General features: G+C 45.7%; 1 protein-coding gene across 3 annotated transcripts in view; it reads left to right on the forward strand.

The window, feature by feature from the left end:
• LYPD5 (LY6/PLAUR domain containing 5) overlaps window positions 1-15,898 on the forward strand; it is a 64,920-nt gene extending 49,022 nt beyond the window's left edge. The window contains exons 1-5 of one of the 3 annotated variants that reach the window (XM_077849324.1): window positions 3,143-3,181; window positions 13,899-14,027; window positions 14,347-14,523; window positions 14,740-14,886; window positions 15,084-15,898. In XM_077849324.1, the coding sequence (XP_077705450.1) occupies window positions 13,964-14,027; window positions 14,347-14,523; window positions 14,740-14,886; window positions 15,084-15,343 (648 nt within the window). In that variant the 5' untranslated portion in view covers window positions 3,143-3,181; window positions 13,899-13,963 and the 3' untranslated portion in view covers window positions 15,344-15,898. Of the gene's footprint in view, window positions 1-3,142; window positions 3,182-11,726; window positions 11,885-13,898; window positions 14,028-14,346; window positions 14,524-14,739; window positions 14,887-15,083 lie in introns of those variants that run through there. The other 2 variants (XM_077849335.1, XM_077849343.1) reach the window with 2 other exon arrangements.
• Window positions 15,899-21,096: the final 5,198 nt, after the last annotated feature.

Consider the following 21,096-nt stretch of genomic DNA (forward strand, 5'->3'; position numbering starts at 1 on the left):
GTGAAAAGCAAAGCTGGGGAAATAGTTCTAGAAGTGAAAGAGAAGTAGGAGGAAGAAGGTTGTGCCTGAGGAGGAGGAGGAGGAGGGGGAGTGAGGTAATCTATGATGGGTGAGAGGTGGAAGGGCAGAGAAGGAGATCCTTGGAAAAGGTAGAGAAGTTTGGAATACAGAGGGATATTGGCACATTCAGAAGATTGTGGATAGGGGCGTCTGGGGGGCTCATTCGGTTGGGCATCTGCCTTCGGCTCAGGTCATGATCTTAGGGTATTGGAATAGAGCCCTTCGATTGGCTCTCTGCTCAGCGGGGAGTCTGCTTCTCCCTCTCACTCCCCCACTGTGTACTCTCTCTCTCTCTCTTCCTCTCTCTCATAAATAGATGATAGATAGATGATAGATAGATAGATAGATAGATAGTTGTGGATAGAAATGGAGGAACTCAGGGGTCCAGGGAGACTCTTCTGAGTGTTCTTCCTAGCACTCACCTGAGATCCTCTGGTCCCTCCCCACACCAGTGCAGGTTGCGGGTGGGTGTATACACTGGTGTGGCCAAAATATAGCCAAGTCCTCCCTGAAGTTCAACCATATCACCTCCTACAATTAGAGACTATGATCCCACCCCTCATTCTGACCCATTCCTGGAAACCTCAGTCTCGTTAGTTCTCAGGAACCTGGAAGGTCAAAGAGGGCAGGGCTCCCAGAGTACAGAAATTCCTGCCCTTCCTCACATCTGAAGGGAGCAAAAGAACTCAGGGAAGAAGAAGGTTTCTCTTGAGAACACACAGTAAATGCAGGGTAGAGCCTAGTCCCTTTCTCACACCTGATCACCTTCCAACAACTCCTTCCACTTTGATTGCCTACCCCTGACCTCAAACATCCCTTTGATGGCCATAAAATTTTCTTTTATTTAATTCCCAAGTCCTGCTCCTCCTGGCTGTGGATCACTTCCTAGAAGCTTTCTGTCTTCCACTTTGTTATGAACCAATCCTCCTCCCACAACTGCCCCATCTGTGTGTGGCTTTCCACAGTCACCATGTACAGTTGTTCATGTTGGACAATGCACAAGAGCACTATACCTAAGGAGGTGCCATTCATATCACAAACATCTTTATTACTTTGAAAAAAATTGTAAATATTTGTGTATTATCTTACTCTTTTGCTGACTGCAAAGCAAATTATAAATAATTTGCCAGCATTTATAAACCAGCAGATGGCAGCAAAGTGTCTTGATCCAACAAGGTTGATTGCTACTATTCCTCTTCCAAATCAGTTTGAAAATGTAAGGACCTTTTATAGGGACACAGATAAACTGGACTTATCATGGTGATCATTGTGGTGATCATCAGCAATATACACAAATACCGAGTCATTACATTTACAACTGCAATTAATATTATACATATCAATTAAACCTCAATAAAAATAATTTAAAAATTAATAAAAACATTTTTTAAAAAATACAAAAGAGAAAGAAAGAAAATGGGAAGACCTCATTGATCTCATATTGTCTAAAATAGCCTGTGCTTTTGCACTAGGATTTGCTTTTCACCTGATGTGCAGAACATCTTTTAAAAAATATCACCTTTCTTCCACAATAGGTTTGCCCCCAGAACACAGGTGTCATGAAAAACACCACTAAACCTAAACCAAAATGGAAAAGGAAATGACTTATGTCAACATCGTTGTCACTGGACACTTAGATTTGGGAAAGTCTATCGCTATTGGTCATCTTATCTACAATTGTGGTAGGATTGATAAAAAAGAAAAACTATTGAAAATTTTGAAAAGGAAGATGCTGGGATGAGAAAGGGCTCCTTCAAGTATACCTGGATCTTGGATAAACTGAAAGCTGAACATGAACTCGAACCATTGATATCTCCCTGTGGAAATTCGAGACCAGCAAAGTAATATGTGGTCATCATTGATTCCTCAGGACACAGAGACTTTATCAAAACCATGATTACAGGGGATCCCTCGGTGGCCAGCTGTTTGGCGCCTGCCTTTGGCCCAGGGCGTGGTCCTGGAGTCCCAGGATTGAGTCCTGCATCGGGCTCCCTGTGTGGAGCCTGCTTCTCCCTCTGCCTGTGTCTCTGCCTCTCTCTCTGTATCTCTCATAAATAAATAAATAAATCTCTTTAAAAAAACCACATGATTATAGATACATCTCAGGCTGATGGTGCTGTCCTGATTGTTGCTACTGTTGTTGATGAATTTGAAGCAGGTATCTCCAACAACAGACAGACCGATGAGCATGCCCTTCTGGCTTACATGCTGGGTGTGACACAACTAATTGTTGGTGTTAACAAAATGGATTCCACTGAGCCACCCAACAGCCAGAATAGATCTGAGGAAATTGTTAAGGAAGTCAGTACCTATATTAAGAAAATTGGATGCAATCCCAACACAGTAGCGTATGTGCCAATTTCTGGTTGGAATGGTGACAACATGCTAGAGCCAAGTGCAAACACGCCTTGGTTTGAAGGATGGAAAGTCACCTGTAAAGATGGGAATGCTAGGGGAATCACACTGCTTGAAGCTCTGGATTGCATTCTGCCATCAACTCGTCCAACTGACAAGTCCTTGTGTCTACCCCTCCAGGATGTCTACAAAATTGGTGTTTTGGTACTGTTCCCTATGGGCTGAGTGGAGACTGGTGTTCTTAAATCCAGCATGGTGGTCACCTTTGCTCCAGTCAATGTTACAAATGAGGTCAAATGTGTTAAAATGCACCATGAAGCTTTGAGTGAGGCTCTTCCTGGGAACAACATGGGCTAAAATGCCAGCAACATATCTGTCAAAAATGTTGGTTGTGGCAATGTGGCTGGTGACAGCAAAAATGACCCACCAAAAAAAAAAAAATGACCCACCAATGGAAGCAGCAGGTGATTATCCTGAACTGTGCTGGATATGCACTTGTGCTGGATTGTCACACAGTCACATTGATTGCAAGTTTGCTGAGTTGAAGAAGATTGATCGTTATTCTGGGGGAAAAAAAGGCTAGAAAATTGTCCCAAGTTCTTGAAATCTAGTGATGCTGTCATAGTTCATATGGTTCCTCACAAGCCTATGCATGTTAAGAGCTTCTATGATGATCCTCCTCTGGGCTGATTTGCTGTTTATGACATGAGACAGAAGGTTGCTGTGGGTGTCATCAAAGCAGTGGACAGGAAGACAGCTGGAGCTGGTAAGGTCATCAAGTCTGCCCAGAAAGCTCAGAAGTCTAAATGAATATTATCCCCAATTCTTGCCACCCCCGTCCTAATCAGTGGTGGAAGAATGATCTCAGAACTATTTGTGTCAAGTGACCATTTAAGTTTAATGGTAAAAGACTAGTTAATGATAACATTGCATCTTGAGACCTTCAGAAGGAAAGGAGAATTTTTTGTGGGCCATTTGGTTTTTGTGTGTGCGTATGACAGTTTTAAATTATTAGTTTTTTTAAGATTTATTTCTTTATTTATTTTAAAAAGTGGAGAGGAGTGGAGGGAGAGGGAGAAAGAAAGAAAGAAGTAGACACTCGCTGAGTGTGGGGCCCATTGAAGGGCTGGATCCCACAAACCTGAGATCACCATCTGAGTGGAAATCAAGAGTCAGAGGTTTAACCAACTTAAGCCATCCAGGTGCCTCTTAGGTTATTAGTTTTTAAAAATCAGTATTGTTTATAAAGGAATTTTTATTTTTTTAAAAAGATTTTATTTATTTATTTTAGAGAGACCATGAGTGGGAGGGGCAGAGGGAGAAGGAGAATTTCCCCGCTGAGAACGGAGCCCAACCCAGAACTCAATCTCATGACCCTGAGATCACCACCTGAGCTGAAACCGAGAATCTGTCAATCAACTGACTGAGCCACCCAAGGATCCCTAAGAGTACTTTTCAATGTAGACAACTGGATCAAAAATCTGCCACAAAATTTTGAGACTCATTAAAACAAAAGTTTAATGAGAAAAAAAAAAACCTTCTTGGTGTCTGTGCTTTGGATGCATTTAATATTTCATATTACAGTTCATATTTTCTAATTATTGACTGTACCAGAATAGAATTATTGAGTTCCAAATTTAAGTCCACAAATCCTTTCACTTGGCATGAATCACTATATAATAATTAATGCTCAATTACCCTTAGTAATCCACAAAGAATGTACGTGGGTGGAAATTGAAGAGTATTACTCAACAGTCTGTTGATTATATTATTATAGCAGTTGTTTATTATTGCTTTAACAATTTCATCAGCATAGAAATTAACTATTATTAAATTTTAATGACTTGTCATCTACATATTATTTTAAGATGTTAAGATTCTAGAGTAAAATGTTAACCTTCTTTGACATCTATCAAGAAGGAAACATATTCAGGATTAGAACATAGAAAGCTCGGGATGCCTGGGTGGTTCAATGGTTGAACGTCTACCTTTGGCTCAGAGCGTGATCCTGCAGTCCCGGGATCAAGTCTCACATCGGGCTTCCTGCGTGGAGACTGCTTCTCCCTCTGCCTATGTCTCTGCCTCTCTCTGTATTTCTCATGAATAAATAAAATCTTTAAAGAAAGAGAGAGAAAAGAAAATAGAAATCTCTTAGCTTTAATAGCTAATAGAACTAATTAAATAATTGAATAATTTTTTTCAAAAAATAAGGTAGCAGGAGAAAAAAATTTCCACAGTGGTTATTTCAGCAGAATATAGCTGAATCCAAAACCATTAATGATTGACATGAATTTACTCTCTACTCTATGTAAACTGTGAAGGAAAAATTTTAAGAAATGAGTGGAAAAGGGTAAGTGAAGAATCCTTTCATTAATACACTTTTTGCCAATCCAATGATCTAATTCGTATATCAGACTCCTAAATTTAGGTTCTCAAAATGTCAGCATTTGAATATTAAGCACTTAAAATCTTAAAAATTGTTCACTTTTTTCTAGTGGGCAGCAAAGTCTATTGAGTGATAGTAGTTTATTGAGTCATAGTACAAAGCCCCCCAAAAGGGAGGCGGCCCAAGAGGGTTGCCCAAGAATTATTCACTTTAAATATGAAATTTTAACTTCTTTTTTAAAACAGGCTCCACATTCCACATAGACTCCAACAATGGGCTCAAACTCAGGAACCTGAGATCAAGACCTAACGCTTAACCGACTGAGCCACTCAGGCACCCCAAGAAATTTTAACTTTTTTTTTTTTTTTTTTAGATTTCATTTATTTATTCATGAGAGACACAGAGAGAGTGAGAGGCAGAGACACAGGCAGAGGGAGAAGCAGGCTCCATGCAAAGGAGCCTGACTTGGGACTCCATCTCAATTCTCCAGGATCACTCCCTGGACTGAAGGCAGCGCTAAACCGCTGAGCCACCAGGGCTGCCCAAGAAATGTTAACTTTTGAAAGACGTCGTGGTAGACAGAAACATCATTTCACACAAATTCTTCCAACTAGGGAATAAATTATCAGATTCGGGTAACTTTATTTCATCTCAAAGTATCCTATAATTAATCTTTGTTTCTCTGGAGATGGAAAAAAATACACTTGAAAAAGAGAATGTGTAAGGGCACCTAGGTGGCTCAGTCAGTTGAGCACCAACTCTTGATTTCTGGGACGCCTGGAAGGCTCAGCGGTTGAGCATCTGCCTTTGACTCAGGGTGTGATCCTGGGGACTCGGGATCGAGTCCCATATCGGGCTCCCTGCATGGAGCCTGTTTCTCCCTCTGCCTATGTCGTTGCCTCTCTCTGTGTGTGCATGTCTCATGAATAAATAAATAAAATCTTTAAAAAAGGACAAACATTATATGGTCTCATTCATTTGGGGAATATAAAAAATAGTGAAAGGGAATAAAGGGGAAAGGGGAGAAAATGAGTGGGAAATACCATAAAGGGAGACAGAACATGAGAGACTCCTAACTCTGGGAAACGAACTAGGGGTGGTGTAAGGGGAGGCGGGGGGGGGGGGGGGGGGCGTGATTGGGTGACAGGCACTGAGGGGGCACTTGATGGGATGAGCACTGAGTGTTATTCTATATGTTGGCAAATTGAACACCAATAAAAAATAAATTAAAAAAAGAAGTAATATAACATGCTTGCAGCATCTCATCCAATACCTGCTATATGCTAAGTAAATGTAAGAGATAATTTCAAATTGTTTATTACTTTTGATTTGTATACTGTCAGCATATTGACAGAGTAAAATGTGCAAAAATCATTTGTACTCAAAAAAAAACTGTTGATTTTGGCTGAGGTATTGATCTTTTGTAAGCTGAAACCCACCCATTGGGCTCCACACTAGGCATGGAGCCTATTGTTTAAAAAAAGGATGGGGGGATCCCTGGGTGGCTCAGCGGTTTGGCGCCTGCCTTTGGCGCAGGACGCGATCCTGGAGTCCCGGGATCGAATCCCACGTCGGGCTCCCTGTATGGAGCCTGCTTCTCCCTCTGCCTGTGTCTCTGCCTCTCTCTCTCTCTCTCATAAATAAATAAATAAATCTTTTAAATTTTTTTTAATTTATTATTTTTTTTATTTACTTATGATAGTCACACAGAGAGAGAGAGGCAGAGACACAGGCAGAGGGAGAAGCAGGCTCCATGCACCGGGAGCCCGACGTGGGATTCGATCCCGGGTCTCCAGGATCGCGCCCTGGGCCAAAGGCCGGCGCCAAACCGCTGCGCCACCCAGGGATCCCTCTTTTTTAAAAAAGCTAAAAAAAAGATAATGTGTAGAGAGGGTGGTGGATACTTACAATTAACAATACTGTATCCAACATTTAATTTGGCAATCCTTAGGCAACCCCTTCCCCCAATTTAGGTAAGAATGGGGACATACTCATATCAGGATGAAGGTAGTCCCAAAAACAGAGCCTAGAGTTTCAGACTGCACAATGAAAAAGTCCACGAGCTGGGTTGCACAACTGTGTGAATACTATACTTGACACTGCTGAACTATAAAAAATAAGATCGGGTACAAAAAATATATATATATCAATGCTGCAGGCAGCATCTGTGTGAAATAACAAAAGAAAATATTGGCACACAATGTACATAATTCCATTTTTGACAAGGCAATGACTAGGGCTCCAGAGCAAAACTCCACAATTCTGATAACTTATGAGAAAATATTTATGCAGAAATAAAGACTGGTCTTAAGGGTGCCTGGGTGGCTCAGTCAGTTGGGCTTCTGACTCTTGATTTCAGCTCAGGTCATGATCTCAGAGTCATGAGATTGAGCCCCACTTTCAGCCCCGTGTTGGGTTCTGTGCTCAGCGGAAAGTCTGCTTGAGATTCTTTCCCACTGCACCCCCACCCCCGGCCCTGCTCACATGCACACGTCCTATCTCTCTCTCTCTTTGATTCTCAAATAAATAAATAAATAAATACATCTTTTTAAAAAAAAGATTGGCCCCATGTAGTGTTACATATTATCTAGGGGATGGCATTTAAATAATCTTACAATCATAGCATGTTTCATTCATGGAATCATTTTGAATGAAGTAAGAACACTAGGGTATTTCTCCATTATTTTGGCTACAAAGCCTGCTTGTAGTTAACGAATCAGTTAAAAATTATTGCTAGATAGGCAGATTTCAGGACAGTACCTATTCCTATGTGTAAACACGTTAGAGAATTTTGTTCACTTTGGGGAGACAGACAATGATACATTTACTAAACTGCTGCACAAACCAAATCTGAAGGGAAAATCATTTGAGAGGTCAAGTATTTGTATGTGCACGAAAATTGAAAGGTTCGTGGAAGCTTATGGAATACAATAGGAGATCTTGAAAACATCTTTAAGGCATTCAAACAGAACCTGCAGACACTCAAACATCAGGTAGTTGAGGACATCCAGACAGATGATCTAGTAGGCAGCTGGGGCTGGAGCAGAGACTCTAAGTTACCACCTCCTGATTCGTCTTCCCTTCTCTCTCCTTGGAGGAACAAATCCAACTGGTCAATGAATAATGCAGCAAAAATTTCTGCTATACTACTAATTTTTTTAAAGATTATATTTTTAAAGTAATCTCTACACCCAACATAGGGCTTGAGCTTACAACCCTGAGATCAAGAGTTGCATGCTCTGTCAACTGAGCCAGGCAGACACCCGTATACTGCTGAATTTTTAAATATCATTCAAGCACTCTACAATTACCTTTCAACTTCTAGTAAATGTCAAATATACCGAAAATACATTTTTTTAAAGATTTTATTTATTCACGAGAGACAGAGAGATAGGCAGAGGGAGAAGCAGGCTCCTCCTGGGGAGCCTAATGTGGGACTCGATTTCAGGACCCCAGGATCACACCCTGAGCCAAAGGCAGTCGCTCAGCCACTGAGCCACCAAAGTGTCCCCTGAAAATACATTTTTATTTAAATTTTGTTCATTAACATACAGTGCAATATTGGTTTCTGAATTCAGTGATTCATCACTTATGTACAACACCATTGCTCATCACAAGTGTCCTCTTTAATACCCATCACCCATCTAGCCCATCCCCACTCACCTCCCCTCCACCAACCCTCAGTTTGTTCTCTATTGTTGAGAATCTCTTATGGTTTGCTTGCCTCTCTTCTTTTTCTTTCCCCCCCTCCCTATGTTCATCTGTTTTCTTTCTTAAATTCCACATGAGTAGGATCATATGGTATTTGTCTTTCTCTGACTGACTTACTTCATTCAGCATAACATATCCTAGCTCCATCTATGTCATTGCAAACGGCAAGATTTCATTCTTTTTGATGGCTGAATAATATTCCATTGTGTATATAAACCACTTCTTCTTTACCCATTGATCTGTCGTTGGACACTTGGGCTCTTCCTATGATTTGGCTATTGTTGATAATGTTGCTATAAATATCAGGATGCATGTACCCCTTCAAATCTGTATTTTTGTATTCTTTGAGTAAATACCTAGTAGTGCAGTTGCTGGATCGTAGGGTAGTCCGTGGGTAGATCGTACGGTAGTTATGAAAATACATTTATTGAAAATAAATTTGAAACTGTTCAGTATGCAAAGAGAAAACTGATTTGGTGGCATCATAGCATCAGGAATTCAATTTGAGGTAGCAAATGACCCCCTTTTAGAAACTGCTCATGACATTCATAAAGATTTGTAACTTAGAACATAAGCCAAAGGCACACTTTGAAAATCATTTACTCTTAAATGGTGTTTTAAGTGAAATTAATATTTAAGGTAAAATACTGCAGGAATCCAATTCAATGCCCTATAAGCACCAAAGAAAGAAAATATAACACAAGTGATATGTTAACAATTTTTGAGTCTTAGTGGTGAGCATGCTGTTCTTTGCAGGTTCGTGTAGGTTTGAAAATCTCTAATGGTAAAAAGTTTTTTAAAAAACAGCACCTTAATGTCTACCAGCAAACATCCTCAGTTTCCACCCAATCTTTTAAATAATTATTTGGTTACTAAAGTTTATTACTGAAAAAAAAAATCCCTGGGTTCACAGGGAGCTCAGAGTTCATGTTGTCCAGCCCCATGTGGGTATAAGAGCCTTGTCCAAATCCCTAGACCAGGTCTCGGCTTGATTACCTTCTGCAATGGAGAGCTTCCCACCTAATATCTCACAGCCTCCAAAAGTACCTAACAGAGACCCAGAATCAAAATCACATACACACAGCCACACACTCACACAGTCACTTACACGCTGTCATACACACACACATACACACACACACACATTCACACAATAAACTAGCTGGTCTGATGATTCTTCAAGCCTCAATCTCTGAAACTGTGAACTACTGTGAACACCTCCAAAGCCTCTACCATCCACAGGGGCTTCAGAAAAGCCAGCCTCCTTCCTTGGCCAGTCTCTGCTCTCCAGGGGCCTTTAGCTCCACCCTGCCCCTGTGTGGCTAGCACCCAGCAGAGAGCCTAGGGCAGGAACAGGAGCTGTGGGAAGATTAATTTGGATGCAGAACAGGTTTGAGGAAGTGATGCTTGATGGGAGGGGCCGTGATTTGGCAAGAAGATGACCATGCCTATGAGAGTCCAGAATCTGGTGAATGTCTACCATGCCTGGGTGTCTGATGTCACAGAAAAATTGCACCAAACAAAGTTAAACAGGCACAGGAGACTTCGTTCAAGAGGATCAAGAGGATGGCAGAGGCACCTGGGTGGCTCAGTTGGTTAAGTGTCTGACTCTTGATCTTGGCTCAGGTCATGAGTTCAAGTCTCATGTTGGGCTCTATGCTGGGTGTGGAACCTACTTAAAAAACAAACAAACTATACCCAATAGAGGAGAGAGACTGAGCTTGACTCCACCAAAACAAAACATGGTAAGGATTTTAAGCCCTGGATGGGCTAGTGGAACAGTGCTACTCAACAGTGGGGGGGGGGGGGGGGGGGGAGCGGTCCATGGGATCTGTCCAGCACACTATTAATTCTGAGTTTCCAGGTGTTTTTCTCTGAGATCAGGCCATCTGTGTTTGCAAACTATCTTCTACTCAATTTCAGCTCCTACCCTCCCACAGAGCCTGGGAGACAGGGTGCTATCTCCCTCGAGGATGATTTTTCAAAGGGAGGGCTCCCAGGTCCCTGAGAATGGCCTTCCAGGTTGTAAAGCTGCTAAGAGACTGGAAGAAGCTTTACCCACATTTCAAAGAGACAGAGAAAGAATTCACAACACCAAGTTTTCTAAAATAAATGCCCTAAGGAGAGGGAGGTCAAGGACCTGTAGCCAGGAAGGAAAATTTAGTGAAGCTCCGGGACCATTAATGGTCACTGCCATTATGTCAGCCCTGTCCCATTGTCTGTGGGTCTATGAATCTAGGTCTCTGCACATGCTTGGTGCCCACCCTGTATGGCACAGTGAAGGGTGTGGTCCCAGCAGGCAGCTCCACCAAGAGGCAGAAGTGAGACAGGTCAGGAGGTGCTGACTGGGGGTCTCAACCCCAGCTCCAGCTGCCTGCGGGGGCATCCGTCTGTATGTCCCCCCGCCCACGGGTCTGTCCGTGTCCTCGGGGAACAGTGTGTCCCTCTGGTTTTCTGCCTGTGTCTCTATCTCCTCCAATATTTTCCTATTCATTAATTTAGTAATCTAATAAACATGTATAAATAAATATTTATTATGTCCTGTTCATCAGGGTGTCTCTCTTCAGGTCTGGGTTTGTCTGGGTGTCTACAGTTACATCTGTTCACACTGGGTATGACTGTCTCTGCATCCTGTGTGTCACTGCCTCCCTATCTGTCTGTCTCTCTCTGCTTCTCTGTTTGTATATTCATTGGTTCATTCACTCATACAACATTGCAAACATCCCCGAGGCCTCTGAGGAGTTCTCAGCCTGACAGGGGAGACAGATAGGGTGACCATGGCTGGGAGACAGGGAGATGCCTGAGGCTGAGAGTGGGTGGATGAGTGGAGGAGACCTGGGTCATAAGAGGCTTCTAGGAGGAGGTGATGGTGTTGGTCTGGGTCTGGAGATATGGGCCCAGCATTGGAGGGTGTGTGTGTGTGAGTTTATGCATAATGTGTGTTCCAGGATAGAAAGAGAAGAGAAATCAAGAGACCATATGTACCAACCTCAGACTGGAACACAATGTGGGGAACAGGGTTGAAAGAGATACTGCAAATAACAAATTCCCCAAATTACAGGTTATAGGACTCTAGCTCCCTCTTCCCTCAGACTGGGAAATCCAGACCCCAATCCCTCTCCCTCCTCAGCACCAAGGACTCATCATGGCCCCATCATGATTACCTAGGAGGAGACCAGGAAGGGCGGGGGTGGAGGAATCCCGGGCAGGCTGGAGAGCCGGGATGCCTGGGGCTCAGCAGGGAGAACCAGCCAGACAGAAATCAGAGCAGGAGGAACTGTCCTGGGTGTCTCAGCTCAGCTCCACAGCTGACAATGGGAGCCCCCAGAACCATCCTGCTCTGTCTCTTTGGGGCTGTGTTCCACCTAACAGGTACCCAGACTTTTGAGATAGGTGTTAAGAACAGTGGGGGCCTGGACTCCTGGGTCTGAGGAAGGAGGGGGCTGGGGGCCTGGACTCCTGGGTCTGAGGGAGGAGGGGGCTGGGGGCCTGGACTCCTGGGTCTGAGGGAGGAGGGGGCTGGGGGCCTGGACTCCTGGGTCTGAGGGAGGAGGGGGCTGGGGGCCTGGACTCCTGGGTTTGAGGGAGGAGGGGGCTGGGGGCCTGGACTCCTGGGTCTGAGGGAGGAGGCGCTGGGGGTCTGGACTCCTGGGTCTGAGGGAGGAAGGGGCTGGGGGCTGGATCCTGGGTCTTGGTGGAGGAGCAGCCTGGAGACTGTGTCCTTCTCATGCGTCTTCTCTGTTCTCCCATCAGTCATCTATCTTCTCTGCCATCTCTCTCCCCGTCCCTGCGGCCTCTCATCCTCCTTGCCCACTTCCCCTTCAGAGGTACTTCTGGGGAACCCTGGGGGCTCTTTCCAGAACTAGCTGAGAACTTTGGCCTCATCCTCAGGCAACCCCTTCCCCTAGTTTGGATAAGGACAAGGACATAGTTGGGAGCAGAGCCGGAGAGGAGGCTAAGCCTGCACCCCGCCCATTGTGTATCTGTCTGCTTTTCCACGGAAGACACTTTGAGTTACGTGCGTGTCTTCATGGGTGTGCCTGCTGGGTCTGTGTGCATGTGCCTGTTTCTCCGTACCAGATTTCATATGTGAACAAGAGTTTGAACAAATGCTTTATGGGTCTGTTTTTCTCTGAGTTTCACTTTCTTTGTAAAAGAGATGTGTGTATAATTCTGTATATCCATGTCTCTTTGTGTTTGTACATCCCTGTGAATGGCAGGCCTGTATTTATCTCTGTGTTCATGTGTTCGGGTATTTTGATGTGTGTCTGTCTCTCTGTGTGTCTGTGCCCCATGTCTCTCTGTGTCTTTATCTGTCTATGGTTTAAAATCGTATGTTCTGGGGGGCGCCTAGGTGGCTCAGTTGGCTAAGCATCTCCCTTTGGTTCAGGTCATGATCCCCGGGTCCTGGGATCAAGCACTGGGCTCTGTTCTCCATGGGGAGCCTGCATCTCCCTCTCCCTCTGTTTCTCCTCCTGCTCCTGTGCTCACGTTCTCTCTCTCTCTCTCAAATAAATAAATAAAATCTTTTTTATGTTTTTGTAGATCTCTTTTCTGTATCTCTAACTTTGCATAGTTGTGGTCTCTCATATTATTTGCATGTCTATGATTCTTAAGACTATATTTGTCTCTCTCTGGGTATGACTTCCTATGTCCCTGGGTCTCTCTGCATGTTGTTTTTGTTTCTGTTTTGTTCCACACATTTTTCTGTCTGCTAGTATGATCTTGCATATGTCTAGGTTGGGAGAGTTTCCACTGGAGGGCCTGGGTGGCACTGCTTTTATGTGTGATTGTAGAACTCTGCTGTTGAAGCTCAGGATACTCTATGTGTTTGTGAGATTTGCATAAGCCCATGTCAACTTAGTTACTTTGTGTTTATGTCACTGTTTTAAGTGTTTTGTGTGTGTCTGTCTCACTGGGGCTGCCTATATGCATATATTTGCAGTATAAGATTGCACAGCCCATTGCCTATGCTGGAGTCTGTTTTCTACCCACAGCCTTTTAGTGCTACTGGACATCCTGAGTTGAATTTGGCAGAGAGGCTGGCAGAGCAGGAGTGAATCACTTCCTCCTTTATTTAAATCTTAGAGGGCTTCCTGGAAGAGGGTGGAGATCCAGAACAGCTTGGGGGGGGAAACCGGACTGGCAGATGCACAGAGGTCATTTTCTGCCAGAAGGTAGAGGCCGTGGTGACCAAGCACCGCAGCAGACCCTAGTTCTCTCTAGGCACCAAGGCCTGGCTCCCCTCAGAGCAGAGCCCCTGGCTCCGAGGCTGTCGTTTGCTAGGGGGCTGAGGATGGGGGTGGGGGAGTTCCTGGACCAGGCTCACGTCCGTACTCCTCCCCGCAAGCTCCTCTCACCCCATCCACCCCGCTTCTCTCCTCAGCGTCCCAGGCCCAGCAATGCTACAGCTTTCAACACATCTACTTCGGGCCCTTTGACCTCAGCAGCATGAAATTCCACAATGTCTCCTGTCGGCACGGATGCTCTGAGGCTGTCCTGTCCCTGGACACTGGTGAGGGACAGGAAGTGGCAAGGGGCGGAGGTGGACGGAGGGAGGAGGAAAGAGGGGAGAGAGAAAGACTGGGGTGAGAGAGGGGGCGCGGTGGGGCAGAAGGAGACTGTGGGAGCCCGGAGGAGGGGGGCAGGGGAGGGGAAGGGGGCGTAGGGGAAGGGAGTTTGCAGGGAGAGAGGGAGGAGAGGGAAGGGCAGCAGGGAGAGGCGAGGTGAGTGCCCGAGAGAAGAGTGAGATAGAGGACGAGGAGGTTAGAGACCCGGAGGAGGAAGGCTGGGACCAAGCAGCGCCCCAGGCCCCCGTCCCCTTCCGCCCCCAGGGTACCGCGCCTCAGTGACCCTGGTGCAGAAGGGCTGCTGGACCGGCCCCCCTACGGGCCAGACGCTGTTCGACGACCGCGCGCTGCCGCCCGACTACTCGGTGGTGCGCGGCTGCACGACTGACTTGTGCAACGCCAAGCTCATGACCCACGACTCCATCCCCAATCTGAGCCCGGGTGAGCCGGAGGGCGGGGGTGGGCACGGGGTGGGCTGGGAGGGGCCCCGACCCCGGCGGGGGAAGGGGCGTGGCCTCCACTGGGCGCCTCCTCCCGCGGGCTGGGATTCAGGCTTTCCAGTCTGTGAGGCGAGGCGGGCGCCCCGATGCAGTGCGCAACCCACACGACCGTACCTCGCAATCATTACCTGAGTGTGCGTCTACGCTCTCATGCCAGCGCCCAACCCTCCAAATCTCAGCGGCACGGAATGCTACGCCTGCTTGGGGATCCACCCGGAGGACTGCACCCCAGAGAAGTCCCGACAAGTCCGCTGTCACCAGGACCAAAGCGTCTGCTTTCAGGGCAATGGCCAAATGACCGTCGGTGAGGGGCTGGGAGCAGGGCAGAGCCTGGGCAAAGGATGTGAAGTCAGGGCAGGCCTGAGGGTAGCCTCACTAGACTGGCCTGACAAGGAGACATGGCCACTGGTCTGAAGGGGGAGGCGTGGCTCTGAGGTGGAGGTTCAAGTGCAGCTGCCCCTCTCCATTCTAACCCTCTCCTCGCTGCCCTCTCCTCTCCAGGCAATTTCTCAGTCCCTGTGTACATCAGAACCTGCCACCGGCCCTCTTGTACCATCAAGGGCACCTCCAGCCCCTGGACAAACATCGACCTCCAGGGCTCCTGCTGTGAGGGGCACCTCTGCAACAAGGACTCGGTGACCCAGCCCTTCACCTCTGCCTCAGCCACCACCCCTTCCCAGGCGCCCCACATCATGGCCCTGCTCCTCATGGTCCCCCTGCTGGTTGGCACTCTGGGAGGACCCCTTGTGCCTCTCCCTTAAACAGCCCCTCCAGCCTCTTTATGAGCAGGATGCTGGGGGTAGGCATGCCCCTGCTTCTCGCAACTTCAGCCTCTGTAATGTGGCTCACTGGGAAATGTTGTCAAACAGGAGTTGCACTCCTGTCTCTCTCTGCTACCCACCCCCCACTTCCCCACCCCCATCCTGTCCATACCTGATCAGCAGACCTGGGACAAATTAGGAAAGGTCCCCGTCATCCCAGGGTGGGGAGAAACAGCCACATCTTTGCCCACATGAAGAGCAATTCTGACAATAGCTGTTACTGAGCACCAGTGAGGCCCTGGCACCCCACAACCCGGTTTCCTGTGCTGTGCTTCTGGAGCCAGCGGGGAACTCTGATAATGTCTTTATTCATATCAACATGAGAAGTTCAAGAGGCAGCATATCCTAGAACCTAGGAACCAAAACTCTGGAGCCAGCCTGCATGGGTTCGAATCCCAGCTCTACCATCTAGCCTGTGGCTAGTAACTCAATCTCTCTACACATGCTTCTTCGCCTATAAGGCAGAGGTGAAAATAAAACCTACAATAATGACAAGCCCTACTTCGAGGTGGTTATGGTCAGAATTTAATGAGATGAACAGGGACTGGTTGGGACACAATAGCCTGTCCAGCGTGAGTGGACTATTATGATGCCCATGAGCAAATGAGAGGTGAAGCCACTTGCTCAAGCTCATGTATCTGGTGAATTAAGAGCCAGGAGTGTGCCTCTCAACCCCATCATTTATTGGGCAATTCTACCTTCCAAACACACAAGTCTTGATTAATTTGACAGAAAAGCACTCGAGGCAAGGCTGAACCTGGAGGCGAGGCTCCAACCTGTGGAGACTGGGGAAGATATCCTGGAAGAAGTGAATCATAAGCAAACTCCTAAAGGATAAAGAGCTCCTTTTTTTTAGATTTTATTTATTCATGAGAGACACAGAGAGATAGGCAGAGACATAGGCAGAGGGAGGGAATCCTATGTGAGACTCAAAGGCAGACACTCAACCACTGAGCCACTCAGGTGCCCCTAGGATAAAGAGGTCTTGACAAAGAGCAACAGGAGGAAGGACTTTCTAGGTGGAAGAGACAGCCTGGACACAAGTCTGGAGGTAGGAAGGAACACAGGGCAGGCGGATACGTACATAAAATCATGGACTTCACACACATGGAATCCCACAGCATGTCCTCTTATGCACATGCTCTACAATGTCCTTTCACATCCTGTTCCCCACTTAATCCTCCCAATGAGTCAGAAAGGCATACAAGAAAGGGAGTTGCATTGCCATTAGGCAAACAAGTTGCCCAAGACACAGTGAGAGGCAGTGATTTTCAGAGTAAGTGGCAGAGCAACGATTGATCCCTGCATCTTCTGACTTCCTTAATGGGAAGCCTTATGAAGACAAGTCATCTCAGAGATGCTCCTACCCTCCTGTGAGGTCAAGGGGAGAAGTTTTCTAGATGTCTACACATTCTGACATAGAAGTAAAGCTGAAAGTCAATATCCATGCATTCATCACATTTACTGAGCACCTACATATGCCAGACACCGTCCTAGTTTCCAGGCATTCATCAGTGAACGGAAACAGGCAAAAGTCCCTACCTTCAAAGAACTGATCTTTCTAGTGTGGAAGCAGACTTTGGATTTTTATTGCAAATATGGTTTGAAGCTGAGATGGCCAATCTGATGGGTCCACTTGCTAGGCTACATACAGTCTCAGTTAGTCACTCAAACACTAATCTCAGCATAAATGCAAAGGTATTTTGTAGATGTGATTGTAGTTCATGGTCAGTTGACTGTGAATCAGGGAGATTATCCAAAATCATCTAGGTGGGCCTGGGTCAGCCAGCTGAAAGTGCCTTAAAAGCAGAGCTGAGGCCTGCCTGAAAAAGAAATCTGCCTATGGACAGCATCTTCAGCCCATGCCCAAGAGTTCCAGCCTGCCTCTTCTGACAGCCTGCCCTATGGATTTTGAACTCACCTGGCCAGGCCACACAATCACATAAGCCTTGCCATAAATCTCTTAGCTTAATATATATCTCCAGCTAGTTCTGTTTTTCTGGTTGATCCCACACCGGTACAGAATTCATTGGAGAATTTATAGCAGGGAGCTACCATGTTTCATATGAAATATGTCATATTTTATATGTATAGTATATTATTATTTCTTATGTAGTATGTACATAATGTTATATATTGTAATATATCCATATAATGATATGTGTATATAATTACATATAATATATAACATATAGTAAAATGCACAATGTGCCATTTTTCCATATGTATACACCTGAGGAACCTCCACTAGATCAAGATACAGAATATTTCTGGTCCTGTCCACAAAGCCTGCCACATACCCCTTTACAGGCACTTCCTACCCTGGAGGTAGCCACTACTCTGGATCTTATCATACATCAATTTTGCCTAATATTGAACATCACATAAATGGAGTCATATAGCATGTCCCCTTGTGTACATGCTTTACATTTTAAAAAGATCCTTATGACTGGGGTGCCTGGGTGGCTCAGTCAGTTAGGCATCTGTTTTTGGCTCAGGTCATGCTCTCAGGGTCCTGGGATCAAGCCCCACATCTGGCTCCCTGCTCAGAGGGGAGCCTGCTTCTCCTTCTCCTTCTGCCCCTCTCTCTGCTCATTCTCTCTCTCTCTCCTAAATAAATAAAATAAAATCTTTAAAAAAGATCCCTGTGGCAAGAGTGGGTAGTCCACCTTCAGTTCAGTGGAACCACTGGTGTGTCCTCTAGTGGAAGCATTCTTTCCTTGGGAAATAAGACTCCAAACAATCAAAGCTCAAGGTTATGGGGAACAGGAAGCAAAAATTCTGCAAGTGAGTGGTGGGAGTAACAGTGAGAGGATCCCCTGCCACCCCTGGATACCCAGACTCATGTTCTCAGGCTGTAAAATGGTCATCACTCCAAAGCTTATGCTGTACCCTATAAGACACAGCCCCATCCTTTCAAGGTATTGACTCCCATCAGGCAACAATAACTTAGCCATCCCATTGTTTTATCAGGTGAGATTCTTTTAGGTGAAGATATATTAGACAGGACCAGTGAAATGCATGGGCATGAGTCCATTGCCACACTTCATTCACTGTATAAAGAGATCCCTGGTCAGAAGCAACACTGTGTGGAAGACCCAGTGGAGAAGAAAACATTGTGCAGTCCTGGGGAGGGAATTTATGTAAGTAGGAGAAGAAAGGAGAGCCCTTAATCCTCTAGTTGTCCATCTACCGCTTCAGATGTGGATCTTGGAGATGAAGCTGAAAGGTGGTAAGAGAACAGAATTAATTTACCAAACCTAGATTTATACACATAGGTATCCATCATTCAATGTGATCCTCTGTTCCCAGCCATGCACTAGGCACTGGGGCCCTGGAGGTGACTCCCAGGCCTGGAGGAGCTCCTAGTCTGATGTGAGGGAGGCAGATCTACACTCAGACAGCCACAAGCCTATGGTGGAGGGACATGCATGTATAAAAGGACACAGAGTTGGAGAGGAATATGTTGAAGCTGCTGCCAGAGGGAGGAGAACCTGGGGACAGGTCTTAAAGCATGCCATATGGACAGCGAAGGGAATAGCATTCCAGGCAGAGGGACTAGCCAATTCAAAGAGAGAGAACACAAAAATAGAAGTAATCTCAGGAGAGAGTCCACAAATATTTATAATTCATTCTTCTGTGCTGGGAGATCCTGGTGAATCCTACCCTGGAGGACTTCTTGGTCTTATGGTGGACACAGGCTAGCATCCAGATGGCCATAGACCTCCAATAGATCGGAGGTGGGTGGGTAAATAGGGAGTGGTTGGATTAGAAGCTAATAGGTAAAGAAGATACCTCTGATTGAGGGTTGAGGCAATGGAGCATCAGGATGGCTACATAGAGGACAAAACCTGTGTTGGGTCCTGAAGGATGAGTAGAAGGTTATCGTGTGGACAGAGTGTGGAACAACATTTAGGCAGAGGGACAAGCCCATGCCAAGGCCTCAGGAAATGTTTGCTAAATTGCAAGAAGACAGCAGAACAAAGGCAGGCGCAAGTAAGATACAGAGAGAGCTGCAGGGAGGGACAGTCAGAAAACATTTATCATCTATTCTGACCTCGATGATGCCAGGGACCCAGTAATGAGTCAGATCCAACCTTGCTGTCCTGGTCTGGAAGGAGACAGTGAAAAACCCTGAGTCTCACAAGTCATAAAGTATGAGGTATGAGGGCGCTAAGGGAGCTCCAAAGGGGGAAGACCAGGGAAGGCTATTGACAGGAACTAATCTCTGAAAAGATATCTAAATAACTAATAGGAATTGGCAAAGCAGCCAGAGGAAAGGCATTCCAGGTAGGAAGGACAGTTCTCACAAAGGCTTGGTTTGTATATACAGTGTGAGGAAGGACGATGAGGATGAAGAGAGTGGCAGGGTCCCCAAGGGCTTAAAGTGTCAGGTGAAGACAAAGTTCCCTGAACTTGTCCCTACAGCCAATGGGGATCTATGGAAGGACTTAGAGCAGGGGAACAGCATGGTGGAAGCCCAGTGATGGGAAGCTCTCCCTGTGACCATGCAGGGGACAGACTAGGGGGACTAAGACTGGAGGCAGGGAAAAGAGAGAGGAGACTGGTCTCTCATTCAGGGCCAGAGTCCACTGAGTGTTGAAGGGTTGGAGAGAGAAGGAGGGAAAAAGAAAACTGAGTGTGTGAGGGCTGTGGGTTAGGAGGAGTAAACTTCCCATAAGTGGAGGTAGTGGTTTCCTCTGGAAATTGGGAAAGGACTGTTGTCACAAAGGAATGCCAAGAAAGGTTCTAGGGAGGAACAATATAACAATATTCTCTCTGGGTGCCCAGGGTGATTTCACGGGGGTTCACAATATGACTATTTGTCCAAAATATACCTCTGAATGTTATGTACTTTCTGCACGTATGTACATTTCATACAAAAAAAAATAATGCCAACAGCAAAGTTAAGGCCAGAGCCCAGGTCTTTGGACTCCCATATGGTGGCCTTTTAATCTTTGGTGATAGAAGTCAGAATAGTGACCATCCCTGGTGTGTCAGTTGGGAGCAAGAACAAGAAACCCTGTTGTGACAAGAGAGATGCCCTATGGCTTGATCAGGTGCTGGTCACACATGCCCATACACAGAGAGAGCTGCATCAATCTGCGCGCTTAAGATTTTCAAACCTTACAGTGTGTAAGCTGTAACTTAATGAAAAGAAACAAAATTCAAAATACGACATATAATTAAATGATATCATGTCTGGGATTTGCATTAAAATAATAGAGGAAGTGAGGAAGTGGGTGGAGGTTAAATGCAATTAGCCATGAGTTGGTAGTTGTTAAGTGGGTACATGGTGGTTTATTATACTCTTCTTTTCACTTCTGTATGTTTGAAGTTTTCCAAAATAAAAGTTTATATGTATGAATGTATGTATATGTGAATAGATAAGCATGTAAATAGTTAAGACAAATACCTACTGAATGCACAGTGACCTGGGCATTCCTTCCCTTAGGAACTCAGATGTATGCCTTTTCTCAGTGATCCAGATGTCCCAATGCCTGGACGGATCATATACGCATCACTCCTTTCCCAAGATTCATCTGACCTCTCCAGCTCAATGGAAGTGGGAGCCCTATTCAGCACCAAGGACAGATCTGTAGCTTTGGGTCTCAGAGCCACAGACCGCAACTTAACGAATTGGGGTGGAGGGACACAGGACAGGGAAATGAAGAAATGGCATCCTCCCCACC

Source organism: Canis aureus, chromosome 1 (genome assembly GCF_053574225.1).
Source record: "Canis aureus isolate CA01 chromosome 1, VMU_Caureus_v.1.0, whole genome shotgun sequence".
In the NCBI taxonomy this organism is placed as follows: Eukaryota; Metazoa; Chordata; class Mammalia; order Carnivora; family Canidae; genus Canis; species Canis aureus.